The sequence below is a fragment of the Tachypleus tridentatus genome, chromosome 9, assembly GCF_004210375.1.
Source record: "Tachypleus tridentatus isolate NWPU-2018 chromosome 9, ASM421037v1, whole genome shotgun sequence".
NCBI lineage: Eukaryota > Metazoa > Arthropoda > Merostomata > Xiphosura > Limulidae > Tachypleus > Tachypleus tridentatus.
The window spans coordinates 44,438,568-44,463,614 of NC_134833.1; the positions used below are offsets into that span (position 1 = coordinate 44,438,568).

At 31.4% G+C, this 25,047-nt stretch overlaps 1 protein-coding gene across 10 annotated transcripts in view; it reads right to left on the bottom strand.

The window, feature by feature from the left end:
• Positions 1 to 25,047, bottom strand: part of LOC143225168 (uncharacterized) — a 55,607-nt gene that overhangs the window by 3,885 nt on the left and 26,675 nt on the right. For all 10 annotated transcript variants that reach the window (XM_076454120.1, XM_076454121.1, XM_076454119.1 and 7 more), the window contains 3 exons: positions 23,830 to 23,887; positions 12,622 to 12,693; positions 6,323 to 6,449 (listed from right to left, as the gene is read on the bottom strand). In XM_076454120.1, coding sequence (XP_076310235.1) covers positions 6,323 to 6,449; positions 12,622 to 12,693; positions 23,830 to 23,887 — 257 coding nt within the window. The remainder of the gene's footprint in view (positions 1 to 6,322; positions 6,450 to 12,621; positions 12,694 to 23,829; positions 23,888 to 25,047) is intronic.

Genomic DNA, 25,047 nt, shown 5'->3' on the forward strand with positions numbered 1-25,047 from the left:
TTCAAGTCTCTCTCAACATGAACTCCTTTTAAGGAATTCAAGGTAGCATGGGGAGTAACCTCAATGGGTATATTCACAATGTTCTTTGAATTCAAGCAGAGTCTAGTGTGCTGTAGTGACGTTTTCACCTGAAATATCTCCTGAGCACAGCCACCTTACTGACTTAAGAGAGCCAGCAAGCCTTTCTAATCCCTTTTGAATGAAAAAGAGGGACATCTGCCCTAATGATTTCTCAGATAATGAATGCAGAATGAGAAATCAAGGTTTGGGTCCAATTTTGATGGTGACTGTGTAACAGTTATTTTCTGATAATCTGTTTTTTCATTTTTATTTTTTTGTTCATGAATGGGGATATCCATAATAAAATAAGAAAATTTCAGTGCCCACTGTTCCTACCTACCATGAAGCCCTATGAGGGGATGCACTGTAATGCAAAACAAAAACAATGGAGCAATGCCAGTGTTTTATGAGCACTACACCCAAACACATTGTCCACAACACCTGTTGAGAATATCCAATACTGGTACTTGGTTGAACCTAGTCCAAGTGGACCAGCCAATTGACCTTGGAGGAGTCACCCCAAGGAATTCAAGACCACAGTAGTGTGGAGCATTGGGCTCCTCAACCACCAGGATCCTCTTCTCCTCTTCACAGGTCACCATGCATGGCAAACATGTGGGTGGATGTTCAGATCCCAGAGAAGGTAAACTTATACTACAGTACATTTTCTGGGAGATCCCCTCATCATATACAGGAATCCATCTCAAGGGGACCTTTACACATATTTACAGTTAAAATATTATGGTCCCTTGGTATTTTACTTTTATATTGCAGGAAGTAATAGTGATTTAATTAAGAAATATTACCAATATTAAATGTAACAATTATGTTAACTAGAAAAAATACATTCACTATAAATGGCATTTTAGAATTGGCTTTAGACACTGCATGAAACTTAGTTTCACTTTTGACTGTTAGAATGTCTCAAAAAATAGAAATTTCCACACTTTACAATATTTAATGTTATTATGAAATGTTTCCAATTTCCTCCAAAGTTACTGATGAATTGAAATGACTATCAAACTCATACAATTTGAATAAAGAGTGGATCTTACTTTTACAGCAGTGGACCAAATACCTTAAGATTTAGTTTGACATGTTAACCACTATATGGTTAACTTTGCTGGAATGGTGAACAAAGTTTGAGGAGTAAACACTAAAGCATTATCAATGGGAGGAGAGCATTAAAACTGCTGTCAAACTCATACAAATGAGAAAATTAATCATATAAAGTGTTTTAAAATCCCTACAGTGCATGTTATACCCCTGAAAGCTTAATGGTAATAATAGTATCAGACGTGTGTGTGTGTTTTTCTTACAGCAAAGTCACATTGGGCTATCTGCTGAGTCTACCAAGGGGAATCAAACCCCTGATTTTAGCATTGTAAATCAGTAGACTTACTGCTGTGCTAGCAGGGGATGTATCAGACATAAATAAAAGTTATTAGTGGAATTTGTACTCAATCCATAGTAGGGTTCAATAATTGATTATTCTTCCAATATGGCAAAAAAAAAAAGAAAAGATTATTTTCATATAGGATGGCTATAACAAACAGAACAAACTTGTACTACTAAACATCTGGTCTTAATACCTATGGATGGAAGAACAAAACCCATTGTACAGTTACATGTTTAACAAACATAAAATATAATAGAAATGTTTTGCTCACTTCAATAGTTTGAATAACTGAAAACAGTAATCAGTAAATCTAACTTTGATTAGTTGATTATTTTCTTAACATTAATCGCTTTAATCATAATTTTAATTACTGGATATATGGAATAATCAGTAATATTAATTTAAATTAGCTAATTAATTTCAAGACATTAACCAATTTAATCATATACTGGATATTTTATATAAAACTAAACAATGTAAGCAATGCTCATACGCAATTGATTATATCAGTTAAGACAGTTGCTCAGCTCAAATTAGAAGTAAAACATTTTCTTTCACAGACAAAGAAACAAAAATACAGACTCAAGCAACCTTATGGTACAGATATTACAAGGTTACTACACTCAAGCTAAAGCAATAATTTACTATAATAGAGTTGAGAGTAACAGGAGCTGGTATGTAAATTAATTCAAAAGCATATTTTCATAAACTTGGTATTTTCAAATTGAGTTAAATTCATTCATTGTATATAACTTTTACGTGGCAATAACCAAAATTTAATTTTAGCAAGAAACTCAAATACAATAATCACTATTCTCCTGGCATCTTTCACAGAACTGGATCAGTTAGTTCTTTCACCCTTTCTAATACCTTCACCATTTAATGATCTGTAAAAACTAAGGTGATTATTCATGTTCAATACACCCTTTACAGAGAGAATCCTTGTCACTTAAGCATCAATCAAGCATACTTCTTGCATCCAAATCTAAATCTTATCCAACCAATATGTTCTGATAACATTTCCTTTTTAAAACTTCCCAGTTTGAAGAGGAAAGCTTCATTCTGCTCATAAGGGTAATTTACAAATTGACTTTTATTTTAATTCCAATACCTAACCTACCAAACCATAAATATTAGCTAAAATTAAAAATTATGTATGTGGTAGGATAAAGCAAGTAAAGATATGTTTTTTCCTCCTATAGAAAAACAGCCAGTTATGAATTAACCATGTAAACAAACTAGTATCATGGTAATAAAGGTAGCAGGCAGCTGAAGTCTACAATAAGTACTATCAGTATGAGATCAAGCAATGAAAAGAGGTTTTATTGATATATACAGAGCTTATTAAACTTCAGTATTGATCCAGTAACAATCTGCTAAAGGAGCACATTGAAATAAAGACTCTGCAAGAAGGCACTTAAAATAGTTAAAAGTTACAAGAGTTCACAAACTTTTAATATGAATAGTATACTGCTATATTTGAATATACCATTGGTTTCTATGTTCTTGTAGTATTATCAAATTCATTCGCAATTCATTTTCTGGTCTGAATATGTACAGGTTTCACATTTGTGGTTGTGAAAATCATTAGGTTAATCTTGTTGTTCTCAGAAGTAGATAAAATCTGTTACTGCCTGGAGAGAACATTGCTTAACATTACATGCTGCATAATGACAACAACAACAGTATTCTTTGATGGTTGTTTAGGTGATGTCTAGAAATGCAACAAAACTTGTGTTGTAATGAGAATCACAAGACGTGAGTAGCATAGGTCATTCTGGGTAAATAAGAGGTTTCCTGGAAGCCAAAAATCATGGAATTTAAATAATCTGTAATTTCAAATTTAGAAAACCAATTTTAGATTTCATTTTGTTAAAACAATCTGGTTTGAAACATGATCTTGATTTTGCACAATCTGTTGCAAGATATTGCCAGAATAGATTTAAGGAAGAACCAATACAATGTGATGGTTCTACTGTGTTTGTGTAATATAACATAACAAAAGATTTTATATCTTTATGTTTCACTTTGTGCACAGTTTTTATTTAATTTAATGTCAATCCAACCTTGTATGACTTAAGTTTAAAAGAATTCATAACTAAAAAATGGCATTTTTGCAACTAAAATTATTCACAACAGAGAGTTATCAGGTATAGAAGAAGCCTTCTCCTGTATGAAAAACGTTTGCCAATGTTGCAGGAGTCCATGACTTTGATCCCATTGTGGCTAATGGCTCTAAAAAGAGAAATGTCAAAATATGATGCACTCAAAATGACAGATTGGATTTTCCTTCTGATGAATGACCTCAATATAAAGAATACAAGGACAGAAGATCATCATTATGGGGTAGCATCTGGTGGGTCTTAAATTAGGTGCATAATATATATAGGGCCTCCAGACTTGTGCCAGCCAAAGTAAATGAGTCTGACACTGATCAAAGCCACCCATAACCCTATTGTGGAGGGATAAAGGGTTCCAATAAAGGTGGTAAACTGCATTTGTCTTAGATATAACACTTCTTTGTAACTGTATATCACAAAGAGGAGGACATTATGTCATCTACATGTGCAAAACACCATCTCACTGTGCACTGAATGGTTATAGCCATCTTTGTTTGGAACCCATTCAGGAGGGTTCCTCCACCTCAGCAGCTTGAAACTGGAGAGTAGTATTGACTCCTCACTCCATTAGAAGAAAGGAGGAACATCATCACCAGAAATACTGCAATGAGTGGCAATAAAACCATATTTTGAAAAACAAAACAAAACATACCAAGCTATTTACTACAGGCAGCAATCCCCTTCTGTTCTACCCATGCTGTCCATAGGTGGTACAGTGCAGGATGTACATGTTTTTTAAGTAAACATCGCAAAGTTATTCCGCTACTGATGATCTTGTGGAACATCCCATCTCAATGGAGAGCACTGTGAAATATAAAGCATGAATGAGCATGGCTGTACATTGCAGATTTCAAGTTAAAGAATACCTGGACAAGCACCACTCAACATAAGGGAAGCAGGATTTATATTATGATGAATGAAGAGAAGGCCCCAGGAAAAATAGTATGAATAGAAACTTACCAATCAGAGTTACACCACAGTCTGAATAACAGCCACAGATGGGTGATGAAACCAGATGAAGAAACAAATTGTGAAATGCTGGAAATAATGAGAGACAAATGTATTGGGTATGGTACACATGCCTGATTGTTAAATTTCTCCCAATGGACAACAGAGATAAGAAGAAAGGAAAAAGGTGAGATGTGTAATTTATGGGTGGCCAACTCCCAATTTGAAATGAGCCAGAAGTAGCCAGTCGTCCATGTAATTGTGAAAATGCATCCTCAAAATGTGAAGATGTTGATCAAATGCCCAGACTACCTGACAGAAAATATAAGGATCCAAAGCAAGCCTGAAAAACAGAGCTCAAAATTTATATATCACCTGAGAAAAAAAAACAAAGATTAGGTTTGGCAACATTCATTATGATCATCTATAAGCCCATAGAAAATGCCAACCTCAGGATGACAAAAGACTCCATATTAAATTGGGGTAGGTAAACAAAGTTACTGAAATAAGATAAACCTATAATCAGCTTCCAATCACAATTTTTCTTGAAAACAAGAACAAAGTTAGAAATACAAACTTGCTGCAAGATGAGGAACAGGTTCTATGGTCTGATGAGACAATAATTCCCAAACCACTTCCAACAGAAGCTGACTGGTCACCTATCATCAGCTTCCAATCACAATTTTTTTGAGAACAACAACAAAGTCAGAAATATAAACTTGTTGCAAGATGAGGAACAGGTTCTATGGTCTGACGAGACAACAATTCCCAAACCACTTCCAACAGAAGCTGACTGGTCACAGGATCCTGAGGAGGAAGAAAGAAAAAACGGGAAAGGAGAAATGAGAAAGTGAAAGAAATAGGAGAAAGTGATTAAACATCACATATCCAAGAAACAATATCCAAAAAGATCATGTTAGCAATCAAGCTCCTCATAAATCAGAACAGGCTCCGCATGTTCGGGAAAAACTTGGGTGAAGTCCATGGACAAAGGCTGGCCCAAGTAACATTTAAACTTTCAGTGGATAAATCCACCATCAGGTCACCTGCACCTGAGGCTTAAGAAAGGACACTAGTTACTGGTGCATCCCCCAAAGTGGTAATGTAAACTTCAAAATTCATAGTGAAGAAGAGTCTACTAAATTCATATGGTGAAAAAGGATTATGCAACTGGAACCCACTAATAAACTTTTAAAGTAAAGAAACTGTCTGAATGAAAACTAAACCAAAGAAAACCATTTTGTGAGGGAACTTTAGTCAAATGTAAATCATTAAACAAAAAAAGTACCTCTAAATAAAAGAGCTGCCAAATAGGAAGTGATGGTTCTGTACAGGAGAAAAAAGTCACATCACATATTGGTGAAGTAACACATGATGATTTGCAAGAGAGACATGTTGGAATTTTTCAGTTCCAATAGGAGACAGAAGAAAAATATTGCATACAGAGAACAGCACTTAACAAGAATAGCTATCTTTGTGAGTGGAAGTAAGTATCTTAGCAGAATTTTTGTTTTTTGATAATTCTGTTGCTTTTCCACAATATTTTCTTTATTGGGTCAGTTTTTTAGTTTCCTGTAAGGACAATTTTGGACAACAGTTTATAACTTCTTGTCTTGATTTTTCTTTTATAAGCATTTTTTCTAGAAATTACAAGGAACACTCACATCATAATGTGACATAAGACTTCAATAAAAATGAGTCTATCCTGTTTACAAAATCGCAGACAGAGAGTACTGTTTAGTAAGATTATATTAGGAAAGCAGGACTATAGTATACTTCTGTAATTCATATTTACCTTGACATAAAACTATCACTATCTCCACTCTTTGCACTTGAAAAGTGATCACTTGAGTCTTCAGAAACAGTAGAATATTCATCGTCATCTGCTTCCCAGCTGTAGCGACATTCTCTTCGTTCAACCTCTATAAATAGTGTTTATAAAGATAAATTTATAAAAAATCACCAAAATTTAAAATATTTTATACATCTCAACAAGAAAGTTACATCATTTGTTTCCTTCAAGACAGAAATGGTAATTTATATGCTACTGGTGATGAAATATTCAAATGCAAAATATTTTTTATTTGTTCAGTTTAATTATTTAGCTCCAGCTTGATAAAATGTATTCTCAAATTCACTTACTTTTTCAGTCTATGGTCTACCAAATAAAAAAAGCCCTAGAACTGTAATTGTCTGGTTTCACTGTTGTTTGCAATTTATGAAAAGGCTTTTGTTTCCTCTTTCACATTATTTTATTCAAATCCAAATGAGAGATACATATATCTGCTGCAGTTCTTATCACATTGAGATAACAGAGCCATATCAGGTCTGTGGAACACAATAGTCAGCTTGAGCCAAACAAACTTGAGTCACCAGTCCTGTTTGCATGGGGTTGAGTAGAGATTCATATATTTTGCTCAAGATACTTAAAAGCAAGACGAAGTTCTTTGTTGGTAAGTTAGCAATTTGGCATTTCAAGGTATCAGGTACTTCACTATGGTTCTGTTATTTGTATGGTGAAGTTAAAGGTGTTTAATTCTGGTTCAGGCATTGACATTTTGTGCAAAGCTTGAGAAGGGTGGATTTCATGATAATTATAGCATACCACAAACTAAATCAAGTATATTATCCATATATGCTGAGGTAAAAGAACCATCATAAAACAATTTTCTTATCCAAAAAGCAAGAATGCATTTGGTTGAATAGTTATCTGTCTTAGTGATGGTACAGTCCAATTACTCAAGTGTAACTAAGAATATACCATTAGAAAGATGAATGCTGTAGAGGTCACTGGAACAACCTATACAACTTTGTGAAAGTTAGACATAAATCAGCTGCATTTTCCAGATTGAAGTACGACTACAGTTAAATTAAAAAAAAAGCAACTGTATTCTTCCTAGAAGCTTTCAAAGAATGTAAAAGGATATTCTTGAATTAATGATGTGTTCAATCCTCTGAAACAAACCCTAAAATCATCACTAATGTGAGGAGACTTTAAAAAAAGTGAGATTTAGACAATAGAAAGTTAAATCAACAGATCAAGCAAATTTTGACCATAAAAGGTGCAAATAAAATAAATATTTAGTGATCTAAGATACACAAACAATTGAAATGTAAATGTAGTCAAGTGAATAGTATGTATGGTATTGATAATGTGTAGCATTTGCACTTGTTTTATGAAAAACTCAATATAAAATTAAGGAATACACATATTAACAATTATTAAATATATTTTAATAGTATTTTTATTTTCTTTAAGAATGTAAAAGTGAGTAACTGGATTGACTTGTTACATCATAAGTTAATACAATGAACTATCATTCTTTGGATTTGGTGATATAACTAAGTGACAAATAGTGAAGAGAATGATACATTGGGCTGCATATTTATTTTCAATATTTTAAACAGCTTTTCTGCTAAATAATTATAAATATCAATGCTACACATTTTTCAAATACCATACAATTACAAGCTCTCTGTGGCGAGTAAAAGTTAACTGAAAAAATATATATATTATATATACAATCTTGTCTACAGTTATTGATGAGGGGTGTAATTTCCTAAGACTTATACAACTTGGCAGCAAAAGATGATCCAATAATAGAATGAATTTTATATTCATTTTCAAATTTTAAATAGCTTGTTTATGAAGCATTTCAAAATAAGTTAGTAGAATCAATTTACATAAAAATGGCTTTCCACAATATAATCGCTGAAAATTAAGATGAAGCAGAACACAAATACCATACAGACAGTAAATAATGCTTTACATATGAACTGTATAGCAACAATTTAATTTAGGTGCAGCATGTGAAGTCAGATGTGATATTTCGTTGATGATAGTGAAATCTGGCTGACCGTTCACTGATAGTGATTTTGTCAAGCAATGTATGATTACTGCATTGGAAAAGTTGTCTCCGGAAGCGGTTTGCAAGCTACAGACGGTGGCTTTGAATCGTATGACAGTTCAACAAAAAAATTTCACACCTCTCAGCAGACATGACAAGGCAGCTTACAAATAAAGCAGCCAACTTTGTCTACTTCTCTTTGGCAGCAGATGAATCAACTGACATCAGTTCAACAACATAGCTACTAGTTTTTGTTTGTGGTGTGTCGTCATCGTTTGATATCACAGAGGAACTAATCCGCATGGGTTCCATGAAGGGTCAGACAACTGGGTCTGCTCTATTCAAGGAGACAGTACGACTGTGTAGTAGTGTTTCATTGGATTTCATGAAACTGGTAAGTGTGACAACTGATGGAGTACCAGCCATGACTGGAGAAAGTAGCGGGCTGGTAGCACTGTTGATGATGCATCGAGGAAAGCAGAACAGACAGTTGGTGAAGTTGCACTGTATTATTCACCAACAGAACATGTGCAGTAAAGAACTTGGTTTTCAGGCACTGATGGCATTAGTGACGAAAACCATTAATTTCATCAAATCACGAGGGCTCAATCACTGTCAGTTTCAAAGTCTTCTTGAAGAAATTGATTCAGACTATGGTAACCTTGTGTATCACTGTGAAGTACACTGGCTGAGTTGAAGGTTGATGCTCAGAAGATTCTGGGAGTTGATTGATGAGGTGATATAATTCCTCAGAAGCTAGAACAAAAACACAGAAGTGATTTCCATGACTGATCCAGCATGGCAAGCTGATTTGACCTTTTTCGTCGACATGACACAACACTTGAATGATCTGAATTTGAAGTTGCAAGGCTAAAATCAGCTTGTCTGTCAGCAAGCAGCATCAGGCAAATTCGTGCACTTTCCTACTTTTCAGTCACAACTACAGAAGAGTCAGGACATTGACACACATGTTTATGTTGGGAAGCTAGATACTTTGATTCAATCCTTCAACTCACGGTTACATGACTTTGACCAATGCAGATTGTTGATGAAACTTTCTGATGATCCGTTCAGTGTGTCAATGGATGACTTGTCAGCAGAATATTAGCTCGAACTTACTGATCTCCAGGCATCTGATGAACTGCAAGCTATTTACCGAGAAAACAGTTTGCTTGACTTCTACAAAACGTTGCCTGATACATTTGGTAATCTGAAAGAGAACACACTTGTCCACACCAGCATGTACTGCTGCGAACAGGCTTTCTTGCATATGAAACTGAACAAAAACAACACTTGCAATCAGCTGACTGATGATTATCTGGAAGCAGTCTTGTGTCTTTCAATGTCAAACATCAAGCTAGACATTTCTAAGCTTGTAGATGACATGCAGCACCATCCATCGCACTGACTTTGTGACAGTTGACGTATCATTTCTTAGAATAATGTGCAAACTTTGATGTAATCGTTATTTGTGTGTTCTTAAATGTGATGTCCATATTGTGTGAAACAACTGTGAGACGATTTTAATCTTCACTTTTTGTGGCCCCAATGGTTATGAGAAGTCTGTTTGTGGTCCCTGACTCAAAAGTTTGTGCACCACTGAAATAAAGTGTATAAATTCCAGTGACTACAACTCAAAATAGTGTGACCCAACTAATTAATAAAGTAACCAAAACAGTTAAATTAACAGCATTCAATGATGATACCATGACTGACTCAGTTATTATAAAGAGTTAGAACTCTTTGTATGTTCTAAACTGGTCAAAGAATCAGAGCCATAGCCAGGGTATTGAATGTCCACCATTCGACAAACAGATGTTTACACCATCAGCATAACAATACAGGAAGTTCAGCAGAATGCCCAAGACCAGGAATACTTTACGTGACTATCCCTTATCAAGGCCAATGGATCCAACTGGTGCATGTGTGCAAATGATTCGAGTCCTCTGCACAGACATCTGCTGTCACCACTGGAGCACAAAACAGGTCTGTGAGTGCTAGAACCCTCTGCAATCTTCTGCAACATGTTGGGAGCTGAACTTCACACTGAAAGAACCCTATTAAATAGTGTCAGATCTGTCTTTAATGGATACTGCAATGGTGGATGGTGGTCATTTTATTGTTTAGAAAAGGTTCAGTGTTTCAATGCCAATGGAAGACAAAGGATGCACATGAAGTAAAATGAAAAATATGCTGCTCCATATGTACAGCAAGCAGACAGATGGGGAGACACCAGCATAATGGTATGGGCCAATATTCCTGAACATCACCAAAGAGAGCTTCAATTTACTGAGGAGAATTTGAATTTTCCAAGATATCAGAATGAAATTCTTCAACCAGTGGTTCTGTCTTTTCTGTACCAAGTTGCACTTGATACAATTTTTCAGCATTACATTGCCAGACTATACATGACTTGTATCTATATAGTTTCTGAAGAATAGTCGGATTAGTCTTTTCCTTGCCAGTAAAGAGCCTAGACAAGAACCCCATAGAATTTATATGTGATTTACCAAACAGGTGTTTGCCTCAGCATCCACACTCCACAGAAATGCAACAACAATTGAACAGCACTGAGAGAAGAACAGACAGCTATATCTCAAAATCAAGTCAGACAGTTTTGTCAATTCATAAGGCAATACATAACAGACACAACTGAGGCAAATAGAAGAAACACACGATATTAAACAAGAACTAAATTTAGTTCAATTTTCCTTTACTTCAATTATTCAGGCAATTTTGATAAATAGAGATGATTCAAAGTATTTTTTTTATTATTGCATTGATGTTTTAAAGAAGCGTCAAATAAACAATGTACAATTTGTTTTATTTATGAAGCAAATTTGACAAAATGTGAGGTAGTGTATTTTTATTTTCTATGAGTATACAAGAGAAAATAAACAACCAATATTTGGAGACTGAGATATTTTATCAAAAAATCTCTTGAACAGGAAATCACTGTTTGCCATTTAAGAACAAGCTAAAGCTTTTATATGTTCAACTCCATAGTAACTAACACTTAAGAAATGTGTTTAAATTAGAAGAATGTAATACTTAAGAATTTATGTAATATATACTTATACAATTCCATAATTTGCTAAAATGTGAAAGAAGAATATTTCAGTAATATTTGCAACATTTAACATTTTACTGTTGTGATTATGTACTTTTAGTAGCTCATTTTTATTCTTACTTATTCTCTCTATGCTTTTGGAAAAAACTGCAAGAGGTTGACAATTACAAATATTTTCCCAATTTCTTTAGAAAAGTGTACAAACTATTCAGTTGACATTTTTGATTCCTTAACTGGAAAGTATAAAGTTCAATGTAAAAACATGCAACAAACATTACATGAATACAGAAAAATACTAATACAGCAAAGATGATTAACTATATTATTACACATGAATTTGTTTGGAATTTCACATTATTCATTTATATTTCCACTTATTTCATTATTTGATATCATTTTCAATAATCAAATTCATGCCTTTCACTAACTTAAAGGAGAATATTAATTTTGCCCAACCAAACAAGACTACTGGCAAATAAAAAGAGTAATTTTTTAAAACATTAAATGTACACCAACATTCTCACTTTAATAATGAACTTTCTAGAATAAAATATTAAAGTCAAGTGACTGATATCTTCATTATAAAATCTAATAAACAATAACTTTCATTGTTCACACTTAAACAGTTCAAAAATTAACATTTCTCTCAAAGCTCAGAAGTGTCAATAGCCAAATAAAAATTACAGACTGCTAATAGAGAAAACTCTGAGGAATCATACATACAATAGAAAAATTTTTGTTTTTGTTTACTTCACTAAACTATCAACTGGATGAGTTGAGCCTTCTGGCTTTAATATTAACAACTTAATTTTGAAGCAACTTCTTTCTTGAGTACAATGTTATTTCAAACTATACAATAATCAACAAGGATTTCTAAAATCTACCAGAAAATGGAAATGTTTCTTTAAAATTTAGGCACATAAGACAAATGACAAAAAAAAATTGTGGTGAAAGGTAGAAACAGAATATTTAGTTGATAATATAAATGTTGATATAACCACAAAATTCAGATTCAACATTTCAAGCACTGATACAGCAAAGCCACAAACATCATTGTAATGATCACTGCATGTTTAACATATTTTGTACTTACAAAACATTAACATAAAAAACATCTAGAAAAAAATCATAACTATTTCAAAAAACTCTGTCTTAATTTAAGGTGTAAGATCTTACCTAGTTTTAGTTTTTTTTCAAGAAGTGGATAAAATTCCTGAGCAGTCTTATTGTTAGGCTCATATTTCAAAACTGAAGGAATAAAAATGCCACAGATAAATTTGTTTCACAGATACAAAACTACAGAGGATGATGAATATTTACTGTTCTATCATTTTGCAATCTTGTACACAAAATGGCTTACAATTAAATTAAATGCTGGCCAAAATCAATATTAATGTAAAGAGTGAGCAATAAAAAAATATTTGGGATTAAACACATTATCATAAAGAAAATTAACATCCAGAAAATACTAAATGTAAATAATTCAATACACCGTGGAGAAAAAAATGCTCAAAATAATTTTATTCTTGTTTATTAAGTCCTATTCAACAATAACACTAGCTTGCATGACTAAACAGTTATTCCTATAAAACTTTAGAAACAATAAAGTAAACTCTGGTGTACAAAAAATACAGCATGCATTTAAACATAAGATTTTATCTCTTAAAAAAATATATTTTGCACATAATAAAGCAATAGAAGAGATTATTGTGTTATTCTATAAAAACATTAAAACTGTAGTTTGACAAGAAGGAATAATAATTAGACTAATGCCTATCAATATGGCAAGTCAAATATCTGATGGGTAATTGGAGTTGTAATGTAGGTCAGTTTAATAAACTTGATTTTCAAATGAAATAAAAGTCTGATATACAGACACACTATTATATTCGACTTCCTTATCATAATGTATGAAATTTTTAAATTTCTTTACTTATTCTAAATCTATACAGCTTTGTATATAGCAAAAGGTCCAGTAAATCAATAAGTTTATTTTATTGTAGCTGGTTTTACTTCTTCATTATTCTATGTAATGCTGCACACTGTGCAAGAATGTTAACAACAATATCCTTCATCAGTAGGCCAGATGATATCTTGGGTATTAGATTCCCCTATATTCAAGGAGAATGCCCAGACCTGTGATAAGCACTAATCATTATAGTCAAATCCAACATTTCTTGTTAGGTACACAGTTTTACAGCCCCATAAGACTACCATTCTGACATTTATTTTGGTACCTGGAATAGCATTCCAGCACTTTGTGGAACATTTTTGACAACAAACAGAAATTGTTTTTACATTTGAACTTGAATCAAAGAATATCATCATTGGAAAACATCTCATTCTGGAACTTCCCATAAGCAAACTTATGTTGCTTGAGCATGAAACAAAATGAAATATTAGGTATTTCTATTTACTCTGTGTGTGTGTGCACTACATTTTTCACAGACATTTTTCCATTTACATTTTCTTTCAGGTTTGATAAACTCAGAATTTAAAAGATGGAAGTAAATAAGTAAAACTATTCTTTTTAAATGAAATAATAACTGCCACTGATGAAGCAAATGGCAAGTCTATACTATATGCACTTTATTTTTTCCTCTGTTACACTCAATGTGCTTTCAGTTATTACTATTTATGCCCTTGTAGAATACACCTACAGAATATTACAATAAGCTTATTAGTTTTCCAACAGTAACAATGGATAAAATATTGAAAAATGTTTCCTAAACAGAATCCAGTTTTCAATGTCACTAGTTTTTTTTGTTTTACTTTGTTTCATTAACATACTGTTTTCATTAATTTTGGTCATTTTCTTTTTAGTTTTTATTAACTAAAATATTAGTGATAGAGGTATGCTACTTTCAGTTATTTTGTAACTGCTGTTGAAATGATACAGTGCATTTCAGCACATTAAGTAAGAAACATTAGGTTTAAACAGTATAAATGGAATCTCAAGTGAGTTTGTTGACATGAAGTTATCTTGAGGGGAAGATCTGTTGATCAATTAATGAATTCAGCAAAAGATGACTATTCAGTGTTCACTGCAAGTATGCACACTACACTTCATCTCTTACAGATATTGTTCTAATTTTATGTTACATGTTGTGTCTACTCTCCTTATATCTTGACCACTTCGGTTTTTCTTAACACATTACTACAGTTACTAATGATAGTTTTGGATCCTCTTTTATACTGGACGTCTGTAGTCTGATATAATTTTTAAAAAGGTTCATTCATAGCTGTATTTATAAGTATGGGCTTGTCTCCATTGTCCATTAACCATATGCACACATCTCAAACATTTACACTTAACATCAAAATTTAATTAAACCACTTTATTATCAAAATCTTTCAATAAACTAGGTATCAAAATCAAGTTTACAATATAAGTGTTAATATTAACTTAGTTTAATTTCTTAATTTTAAAAGTAATTATTTAAAGAAATTCTCAGTATTGACTTCTCTGTATTTCATGGCTTTGAATTTCCCATTTGAGATATTCTTTCAACCGCTATATATGATCTTATGAAACTATGGATTTATGGTATAGATACTGTTGAAATGAAAAAAGGACATTTATACTCCAGTCTTCTCACTTTATTGAGATACAAGTTAGGAAGTCAAATCCATGTGCCCTGCCCTTCTATTCCATCCTGTCTTTCAAAGAATCTCAATAATTTTCTCTGGCATTTGCCATTAGACTATTCATGGCCAAAAGAAAGAGATTTTAATTTACTGAACTTTCTAACAGATACTTTTATAGCTTAATTACAAACCAGTTAAAGTACAACAGTTTTAAAGCACTGTATTTTTAATGTATGTTAATATTTTGTGTTCTAAATTTCACACTTGAAATAAATAAAAATTATATAAAATATTTCAAAACCCCTACAAAAAAGCAGATCTAACCTTTATTGAGACTGTAAGAGTAAAACCTTGAAAAAAATGTACAAGACCCACATTAAGACCCACTTTTCTTGTTTTTCTAAGTATATTGTTTATTTATTGTCATAAATTTAACTAATATATAAAAAATCAAAAAATATATTAGGTTAGATAGGACAACTTAAATAAAAAATTCCTTATGCAAAATGTAAGCTCAGCACAATTGCAATTTGGCTGTTAATAATCTGACTTTATACTTATACAAAACTGACCTTCTGTGATAAAACACAGCTGTATGAAAGAGATCTAAATAATTGGGAGATTTGAAAAATATTAGGTTTGGCTGTTTATAGCATGCAGTAATTCCAGAAAAAAATAAAGAGTAACTTAATATTTATTTCATACTAGCTATAAATACCTGTATTCTAGGTATTAAAAGTAATAGTTTCCATTTTAACTTAGGGAATGAAGCAGATGTAACAAGGGCGAGGTCTATGACTGTGCAAGTTTCTCTCTCTTAACTAAAACAATATCAGAAAAAGTACATGGTAGAATATGTTTTTAGAGCTGACAACTAATTATAAGGTTAAAAAAAACCTATTTTGTTACAGTAACAACACCACAAAAATCAAACATTAACTTGATAAAATATTTACACCAGACCACCTGTAACCCAAACTATTAAAAAAGTTCAAATGTATACATTTCACTTATAACACTGAAGTCATAGAAAATAAGTAAGAAGCAGTAATGATTAAGGTAGATAATTTTTCATTTGATGATCTTTAAAAATTATTATTTTAGACTTTTCTTGCAGATAGTTTTAAGAAATGCATCTTTCCAGTCAGTTATTTGGAAATTTGACTTATTTGTGTAAGTGTTTGGTAAAAAGATACAATAATTGTAAGATAAAGATTGGCAGTAATCATCAAGTACTCAATCTCTTTCACACTTCAGCAAAAATTTGAAACCTACTTGAATAAGTCTTAGTGACTTGTGTAGATTTAGGTATCCAAAAAAAAGAATAGGAAGCTTTCAAAAATGCATTATAGATGACAAAAAATATATTTAAGTACATTAGAACCTTCTTGATTACATAGGAAAGAAATAAAATTCATACTGTACAAGTAAAGTAAAAAATATATATGTGTGTGTATATTTCACAAAATTTACAACTAAGGTTTTGAATTAGAAGGTAAATTTCCACATATTGTCCCAAAAATTGTAGCAGGCCATCTTGGCATAGATGTAATAAAAGGTTGGTTTTACCTTAATCCTCTGTGATTGTTAGGAAAACAAACTGAAAGCCCTGATACAACATAGAAGAATGAAGGTGAAACTTACATTTTGATTATGATTATATGTTAAAAGTAGGTTTCTTTTTCATCATAAATATTTACTTAATATCTATATGTGTCTATAGTATATGACATATTTAAGTGTTTAACTGAAAAAATTAAAACTTATTAAAATATATGCAGACTTTTTTATTTTCATTATTTGTTGAAGCAGCTATACAGAAAGGGCTAAAATGATGCTGTAAAAATTAACTATAAATACCAGTCAGCAAAGAACCAGCAAAACTGTTTTATCTTCATCAGGCAACAATCAGTAATGAAAAAATGTCTGTGAGCTCAAATGCTACAGGGTGTTTGGAAAGTCACTGTGCACTTATATATGTATATGATTATAAAACTGCACAGCGACTTTCTAAACACCCTGTATATTTTCATAAGTTTATTCAACTATTTTTAGCTTTTAAACACAAAACATCAAAATTCTGCTTTTCATGCAACAAGACATGTCAAATAAATGAAGATATTGATACTTAAAAGAGAGACATACTGTTTTCAAGTATTTTACGAATATGAAATTAGCATGAAAAAACATTTGAATATAATCCTTTCTGTCAATAATATGAATTCTAACACTTTTATGTGCATTTTTCTTAAACTTGTTTTTATGTGTGGCTTATTTTAAAAAATGACAAACAACAACAGTTTTAAACATTATTTTTAAAAACTTTGTACAGAACAACTCCTAAACTCTTGTTCAGCCCTTTATTTAATTAGTGTAATCACACTCTCAGCTAGACAAACTGTTTAACTTACACAGTAATTTAAAATCACGCAATATTTAGAAACATGCATAAACATACTAACAATGTGATTTTAATGTAAAATTAAATCTTTAGTTTTATAATTTATCATTTGAAGTAGAAAAAAATTACTTTTTTCTCTACATGATATGTTTAATTGTATTTTCCTTGTGTTTATTATATTGAAGAAATTTATTTATTTTCTATATTCATTATAATTCTATGTATTTAATAAGTTTAATCCCAGATGTCAGTTACTGCTACAACCTTTGCTCAGATATCTATTTTAAAAGGGAGTTCCATAGTCAACAAAGTTTTTATCGTTTAGTATATCCCTGTATGATGAAGGCCATTGTAAGAGAGTCAAAAGCATGCAAATAAAAGTAGTTTAACAAAGATAAAAGTCTGTGTATAATCTTGCATATTAATTTACTTACATTATCAATTTTAAAACAATATTTATTAGGGGCTAGATAAAGGTGATGGAAAATATCACTTACCTTTTGTTATACACTTTCTGAGTAGGCATTTCCTTTCCTCTTACTTTTTGGTGAAACTCACAGGTGCATTGTTCATTCAGATATGTTTTTTTGTAAAATGATTGAAGAAAGCTTTGTATCACTCGTACCTCCTTCAGTTTCTTTTTAAATCTGTTTTTAATGAAAGTCAGTATTACTCGAGCAGCAAAAAACAAATTTGACCTTACTTCTTTTTCCTTTTTTTTTGCTGCACAGATAATAACAACTTTCATTAAAAAAAGATTTTTTTTATAAATATGAGAATTAGAAATACAAATGAGCAAAGTTTTAAATACAATCATTTCTGATGATAATATGAATTCTAACACTTTTATACATTTTTTTAGCTGAGTGTTGTTAATGTTAAAATCTCATTCCCTAACAATTTGTTTGTACCAAACAACAGATGACAATACATACTCATGTTGATTTTTGGACTATGGGCTATAGAGCAAAATTACAGGCCAACAAAATTGAACACATTTAAAAAAAAAAAAAAAAATCCAGGTGCACATCCTCAAAATTTCCTTATTAAGCATGCAAAGTTTCAAGGTTCTTTCCTCTTGGAGCTGTGGTGCTGACTGACTGACAAGCACAGGCTGTTTTATTAGGAAAGATATTCAAAGCCATGAGGTTTCCACAAGTACAGTTGTGATATTCAGGTACACTGATGTCTGATAAAGATGTTTAAAAGCATCCACAAAATAAAGGTTCCACAAATTTAGTGCAGAGAATAATTTTCAACCCATACGTAAAGAAAGAATGAAACACAAACAAATAAAATTTTTATTCACAGACTGGACAGCCTCTTTTCTCACAGGTTGGCTATACCAGTTGCTGGAGTTGAAAGGAGTCTTTCATTCTCATGTTTGCAGACAAATACAAAGGAAATTCTAATTTACCATCAAAATTCAGACAAACTTTTAAAAACACAACTGATCAGAATCCAAAACTATATGCATCACTGAGTATTACAAATAACATATAAAGGGGACAAAATCCCTAACTCGTAACCAACTGTACAAGCACCTAAGCCATCCCTTGAGATCAGGTAGCTCCTCCTCAGGGATTTAAATATAGTCAAAGTGACACAAGTTTGTAGCCATTAGTATGTGGAAGTTCCACTGGAACTAAAGGATTAGCTAACAAAAATGTCACAACATCTGCACAAATAGAATAATTTATATGAATATGTCTAACACACATTCTAATCTAGTTATAAGGTTGGAATTCATGACTATTTCACTCATTACAATCCCCATCCACCTCAGTCCTATTTGGTGTGAGGATGCTCCAGTTAGTTTTCCTCAAGTGAAACACAAGACACCACAACTTCTGAATAAATACAACAAAAGGAAAAAACACTTCTTGCAAGTAGAACAAAATAAGATTGGAACTTTTACAAGATAAATATACACCTAACAAGAAGTCTGAAGATGGTCTTTATTCTTAAGAGGAGAACAATGTGGTAGTTTAAATTGTTATAAAATGCTTTAGTACCAACTGTTTGGAGGTTAACTATTTTGCTCCACTGGTAGATTACTTGGTTGGCTATGATAGGACTTATGATGAAATCCAATCCAAGAGAGAGAGAGAAAAAAAATCACACAGTTACCTCTAGAATATACATTCACCTTCTTTGTATGTTTCACATGTATACAAATGATAAAACCTAAATGTAGTTCAGAAAATTTTTAAATACAGAAAATATACTAAAACTAAACAATTGTTCTACTTATGGTACAAATTAACTAGTGAAATATATTTCCATAGCATACATACTTCTATGTCTTATATGTATATGTACCTAAAAGTGTTAATTATACTTGTATACTTTTGTGCTACTACAATTTTTGTAAATTACAAAAAGGTAAATATTAAACCTTTATGAACATCTGTTAATATTTTTTCATTGAATACATTTATTGATCAGTACAGAAAAAAAAAAAGCACAATTCACATAGATGCACACATACTTCCAGTAGTTTTCTGTCTATTGCATGCTTTCAGAAACATTGAAGGGGTATTTATCCATTTACAATTGAGACGTTTTAAACTACATGTTTTCTGCCGTATAGCTGCATTTTCAAGCTCCTTTATAAGGAACAATTGGATATGGTAAAATTCAATTAGTGTTAAAAAATTGTTCAAATAAAACACAGTCTCATGGCTATTTCACTTTACATGACTGTCCATTCACCTTTTTCTCCAACTCTGTCACCTTTGACTAGCAATTTAAATAGTTTTTGCTAATGAAACTCTTCTTATATATGAACCACATATTATTCTCCTTTTTAAATTGAGACTGATTATTTCTATTCTTATTCCAAATTTTCTTACACATAAGACTTAAGCAATCACCAGATATATCATTTGATCACCCTATTTTGTATATACAAGTAAAAGGAGTATTTTAAAATGGTGAAAGGGTTCTAACAGTAGCCAAGTTTGTTCACATCAATTCTTTTAATTCTAAAACATTGGTTGTACTTTTAAAGCAATCTTTGGTTTCTGTATAACCATGACCTTCTTGCTGGCCTGGAAAGTCTTGATGGATGGATAGCAGTCTGTCATTGATTTGTTGGCTTGATATTAACATGAAAAGGAACCCAGTTGCTAATCAGCTTCTTGCTTTTGATTGATGTGGCTAGGTGAGAGGCTGCAAAACTGTTAGTCTAGTTTCACAGATTATAGTGGAGAGGTTAGTGATAGACCTTGAATACCAAGGTTAAGTTTGGCTCAGATTTGAAGAAACAACTATGAGGTTCACTATCTTCATAAATCAATTTTTTTTTATGTTGATATTCAGTTTCAATTTTTAAAATTCATTCAGCTTTCTACTGTTGAATATTCAATAGAAGTTATTTACTACCTATAGATTCAGCTGTATGTCCATTTTGTGTGTTCTCTGTTTGTTCAAATATCATTTAATACCAAGTTAACAAATTATCAAACCTTAAATTATTGCTAAGTTTTTCTCATTCTATTATAGGCAAAATTCTAACAAAATTCTGAAACAAGTTCAACAAGGCATGCATAGGATGGCATCATTCATGCTCAGAATACAGTAAAAAAAGTTCAAACATTTGAAAAAGGATTTTTTAAAAGTAAGTGGACATTACTAAAACAAATGAAACGTTATATTCTGTTGTTTCATCATACTTCATACAAATGTTACACAATTTCAGTTACTACTTAAAAGACAATTTGTTAATTACACATGATCAGCCAATAATATGAATTGGTGAAAAAGTACAAGCAAAGTACATGAAACTACAGGATCTATGATCAAAGTTTTAAACCATATAATCCTATGCCTACCACAAACTTTGAGCAGTATTAACTAGTGTTATATTTAAATAAAATAAGAAACAAAAAGTTTAATAAACTACTTTTTTAATGTAAATGTAAAGGAGGATGTGGACTACACACTACAGCTCAGAAATGAAAGGCACTCGTTTTACCTACTGACATAAAAATAAGTGATATCATACATGCACAAAAGTATAGTGAGGCTCTCAAGTATATTCCTTTATCACGTAAGACTGTTGTGAATAATATAGATGTAATCTCTGCTGATAAACATTCACTGATAACATTCATCCAGAAAATTGTTTATTCACCATGCAATTTCAAGAAACTACAGTTGTTACAAATGTAACTTAATGTATCTCAAAAATGGCAAAATATTAGCAGAGATTACAAGTCTTTTGTGCACAGAAAATCAGATCTTTCAATAAAGTATTTTTTTCATATAATTTGTCTGACTATATAGAATCAGAATGTTGGCTGCTCCAAGTACAAAGTGATTTTTCATGTTAAGATTAAAAATACTTTTCTTCATTTCAAAATTTTCAAAGCTTATTTGGATAACTTTTAAAACCTCCTAAATAAATATAACCTCCCCCTGATAAAACTTCATATCTTATACATTATTTTCTCTACTCTAATAGATTTGGTCAATTTAACCCACTTTGTAAACACAGTAAAAATATTACTTTTTTTCCCCCTTTCCAGAATGACTGCAGATTGTAAAATAAAACTACAGTTCTTTATCCTAAATAGCTTAAGGCTCATAACAGTATACATCTACTTATATCTAATTATTGTTTGCTGCCATTTGGACTATGTCTAAGTAATAATTTCAACACACAAGATGTAAATCACTTGACGAACGTATAGCTCATGCTATCTTATTGAATGATGTAATTCACAAGAGGTATGTGAGCATATCTTGTGAATAATTTTTATTATTATTATTCATTATCTTACCTAATCTAACCAAATAAGTTCGTAATTTTTAGATTTTAGTCACTGTTAAAACAATAAATAAATAATATATAAGAAAAGTCAGAAATACAGTATTTATATTTATTTCATTTGCTGTCAGTTGCAGAAATTTAAGCCTACTTTTTATTATGATTGTACTAATGCATTAAACTTTTATTTGCTTAACTCTTACTTGCTCTAACAAACACAGAAAAATAATTAGCAAAGAACAAACAATGATCTATGACTATTATACTTTAACTGGCTGAGTCAAGTGGGGCTTCAAATAATTCCTTTTGCTCCTCAGTTTGTACACTACAAGATAAACTTTCAAACTAAAGATAAAACTGACAACACTTTGTACCATACTGAAAACAATTGTAGCACTATACATCATTTGAGAGATTAGAACTTTACATTTCTATTCCTTATATATGATATAATATATAACATCAGAGAGTATTATCAACAAACTGTGAAAGAGAGGATGCAACAGGTTGGTGTGGCAAGTCGATCTGATTTTCTAAGTTATGAATCTGTAAACAAATAAGACTGAAGGCTATTAAAATTAGACTTTGACCTTGTAATATCTACTTCATAATGAGAAATTTACATTAAATTTCATATTTCAGAGACAAGTGGTAATGAAAAATTAGACAAGGGGAAGACCTAGATAACAAATGTCATGACTTTCATAATAGGGGTGATTGAGGATTATTTTAAATATTTTCTTACAAAAACCTGAACTCAAAATTTATAAAGTATTAACAACTGGTTTATTAATTATATTTGACCTACCTGTTTGTGAGATGATTAAACTTTAAATGCTCTTCTTGAAAATGAACAATTAAGATGGTAGATAAATATATTTATGTAGATAAAAATTCAAAGCTACAGTGCATAAAATATATATAATTTTTATCTCCTTTAATCTTTACAAATACGTAAGCCTGAGTCTTTCACTGAGTGAAGACTGATATACTAGCCAAACTAGGTATATGTGTTTGATGTTATCAAAAGTTTTAGGCTATAACTAGTTGATTTATCGCAAAAATGTTCCACAGTTTTTAAGTTTCTATCTGAACAGAGTATGAAACATTTACAATAATCTGTGCCTATCACAAACAGTTTAACTTTTATCTTAAATGGCATCTCAATTGTAACATAATATTTTAGGTTTCTAACGGCATTAAATGTCAAAGTACTAATCCATAGTCAAAATATTCAAGTAACATCAGAAAAACTAACTACATCAATAAAAATAATCACTACAAATAAGAGGAGCAATAATGTCAATAACTCAGTACAGGATTCCTTAATATCAAGACAACTAACTGTGTGTGAAGAATGGTCAAGCAACTATCAACTTACTTTATTCTAGTCTTTCATATGATTCATCAGGATTTGCAGAAGAGCAATGAGTGATGAACAATAATTAAATAATTATTTTGAAAGCTTACACACACATACACACACACAATAGTTATGTCTTTAAAAATCATTACATAGCTAAAAAATATTTATTTCAATTCTACCAATTTTTCCTACTGAAGAAATAGCAGAGACAGTGTGAATACATGTTTAAAAGAGTTAATAAATAAAAGTTCTTACTTGTTAAACAATGTTTCAAGGCATTTTTATAATCCTGAGTCATTACAGAAGACAGGAACTGTTAAAAAATAATGTTGGTTTCAAAAGAGGCATAACAACACATCCAAAATGTTTATGAAGCCTTGAAAATAAAAATAAGCATTGTTAGTAAAAATAGTGAAAAAACAAAATTTATTATACCTATACCATTTCACCTTTAGGGAAACTTTAGCTTAAAAGTAAAATAAAAAGCCTTATACAAAAATTATACATATAAACAAAATATGTTGCAATTTTTTAAAAAAAGATCCTAAGGTACAAACTGCAAGGTGGGATTATAAAATGTATCCTTGGTTTTGAAGAGCAGTCACCTTCCCACAACTGTTTGCAGACAGTGAAGTGTAATATAGATGTGGAACATTGTGGGCTTGAGCACCCACATAGTGCTCTCCTTATTCTAATCTTATGTGAGACTTGCAAACTGGAGGTTAAGACTGATAGATAATATATCCCCATTGCAATGTGGGTTCTACTTCTCCAGTAACCTGCTATAATGCTTGCTCAGGCAACAAATCATCATCAACTAATATTTCAATACAATGCCTTTTTAGTTCATTCTTCTCACTTATTTCTTAACTTCTAATTCTAAAATTTTGGCAATTTCGAGAAATTCACCTTCACTATATAGTCTAGTTGTTTGAGGGAGGGTGTTTCAAGAAAACCTTGATAATTAGATACGATCAAATATTGTTGGCACTGACGAACATAAACTGAATTATGATTTGAATTCATTTTGAATTCTGTCTTTGATTTGAATCTCAGAACCAAGCCACCAATTAAATATAACACGTTTTATAATTTATTCTGGATGAGCCTCCTTTTTATTGTGATACGTACAATACATATTACAAGTTCAAATAACCAGAATTTAAAATTTTAATTTAGAAGTTAATTAAATGTTGATATACATTAAATTCATGATATTTGCCAACAAGATTAATGCACACAATTTTCTTTCATAACACAAATATATTTTTATATAAAAAAAACAACACAATTTATAACAAAGGTTATTACAAATAATTATTTATATACACAAATTTTACAAACTTACAATCAATACCAAAGTCTTCTGTCTGGCACAGAATGTAATCTTTTACAGATGCTTCATAGAGAGCCAATAAATCTGATGTTGATACACATGTACATTTCACTTAGTAACAAAGCTAGCTAGCAGGC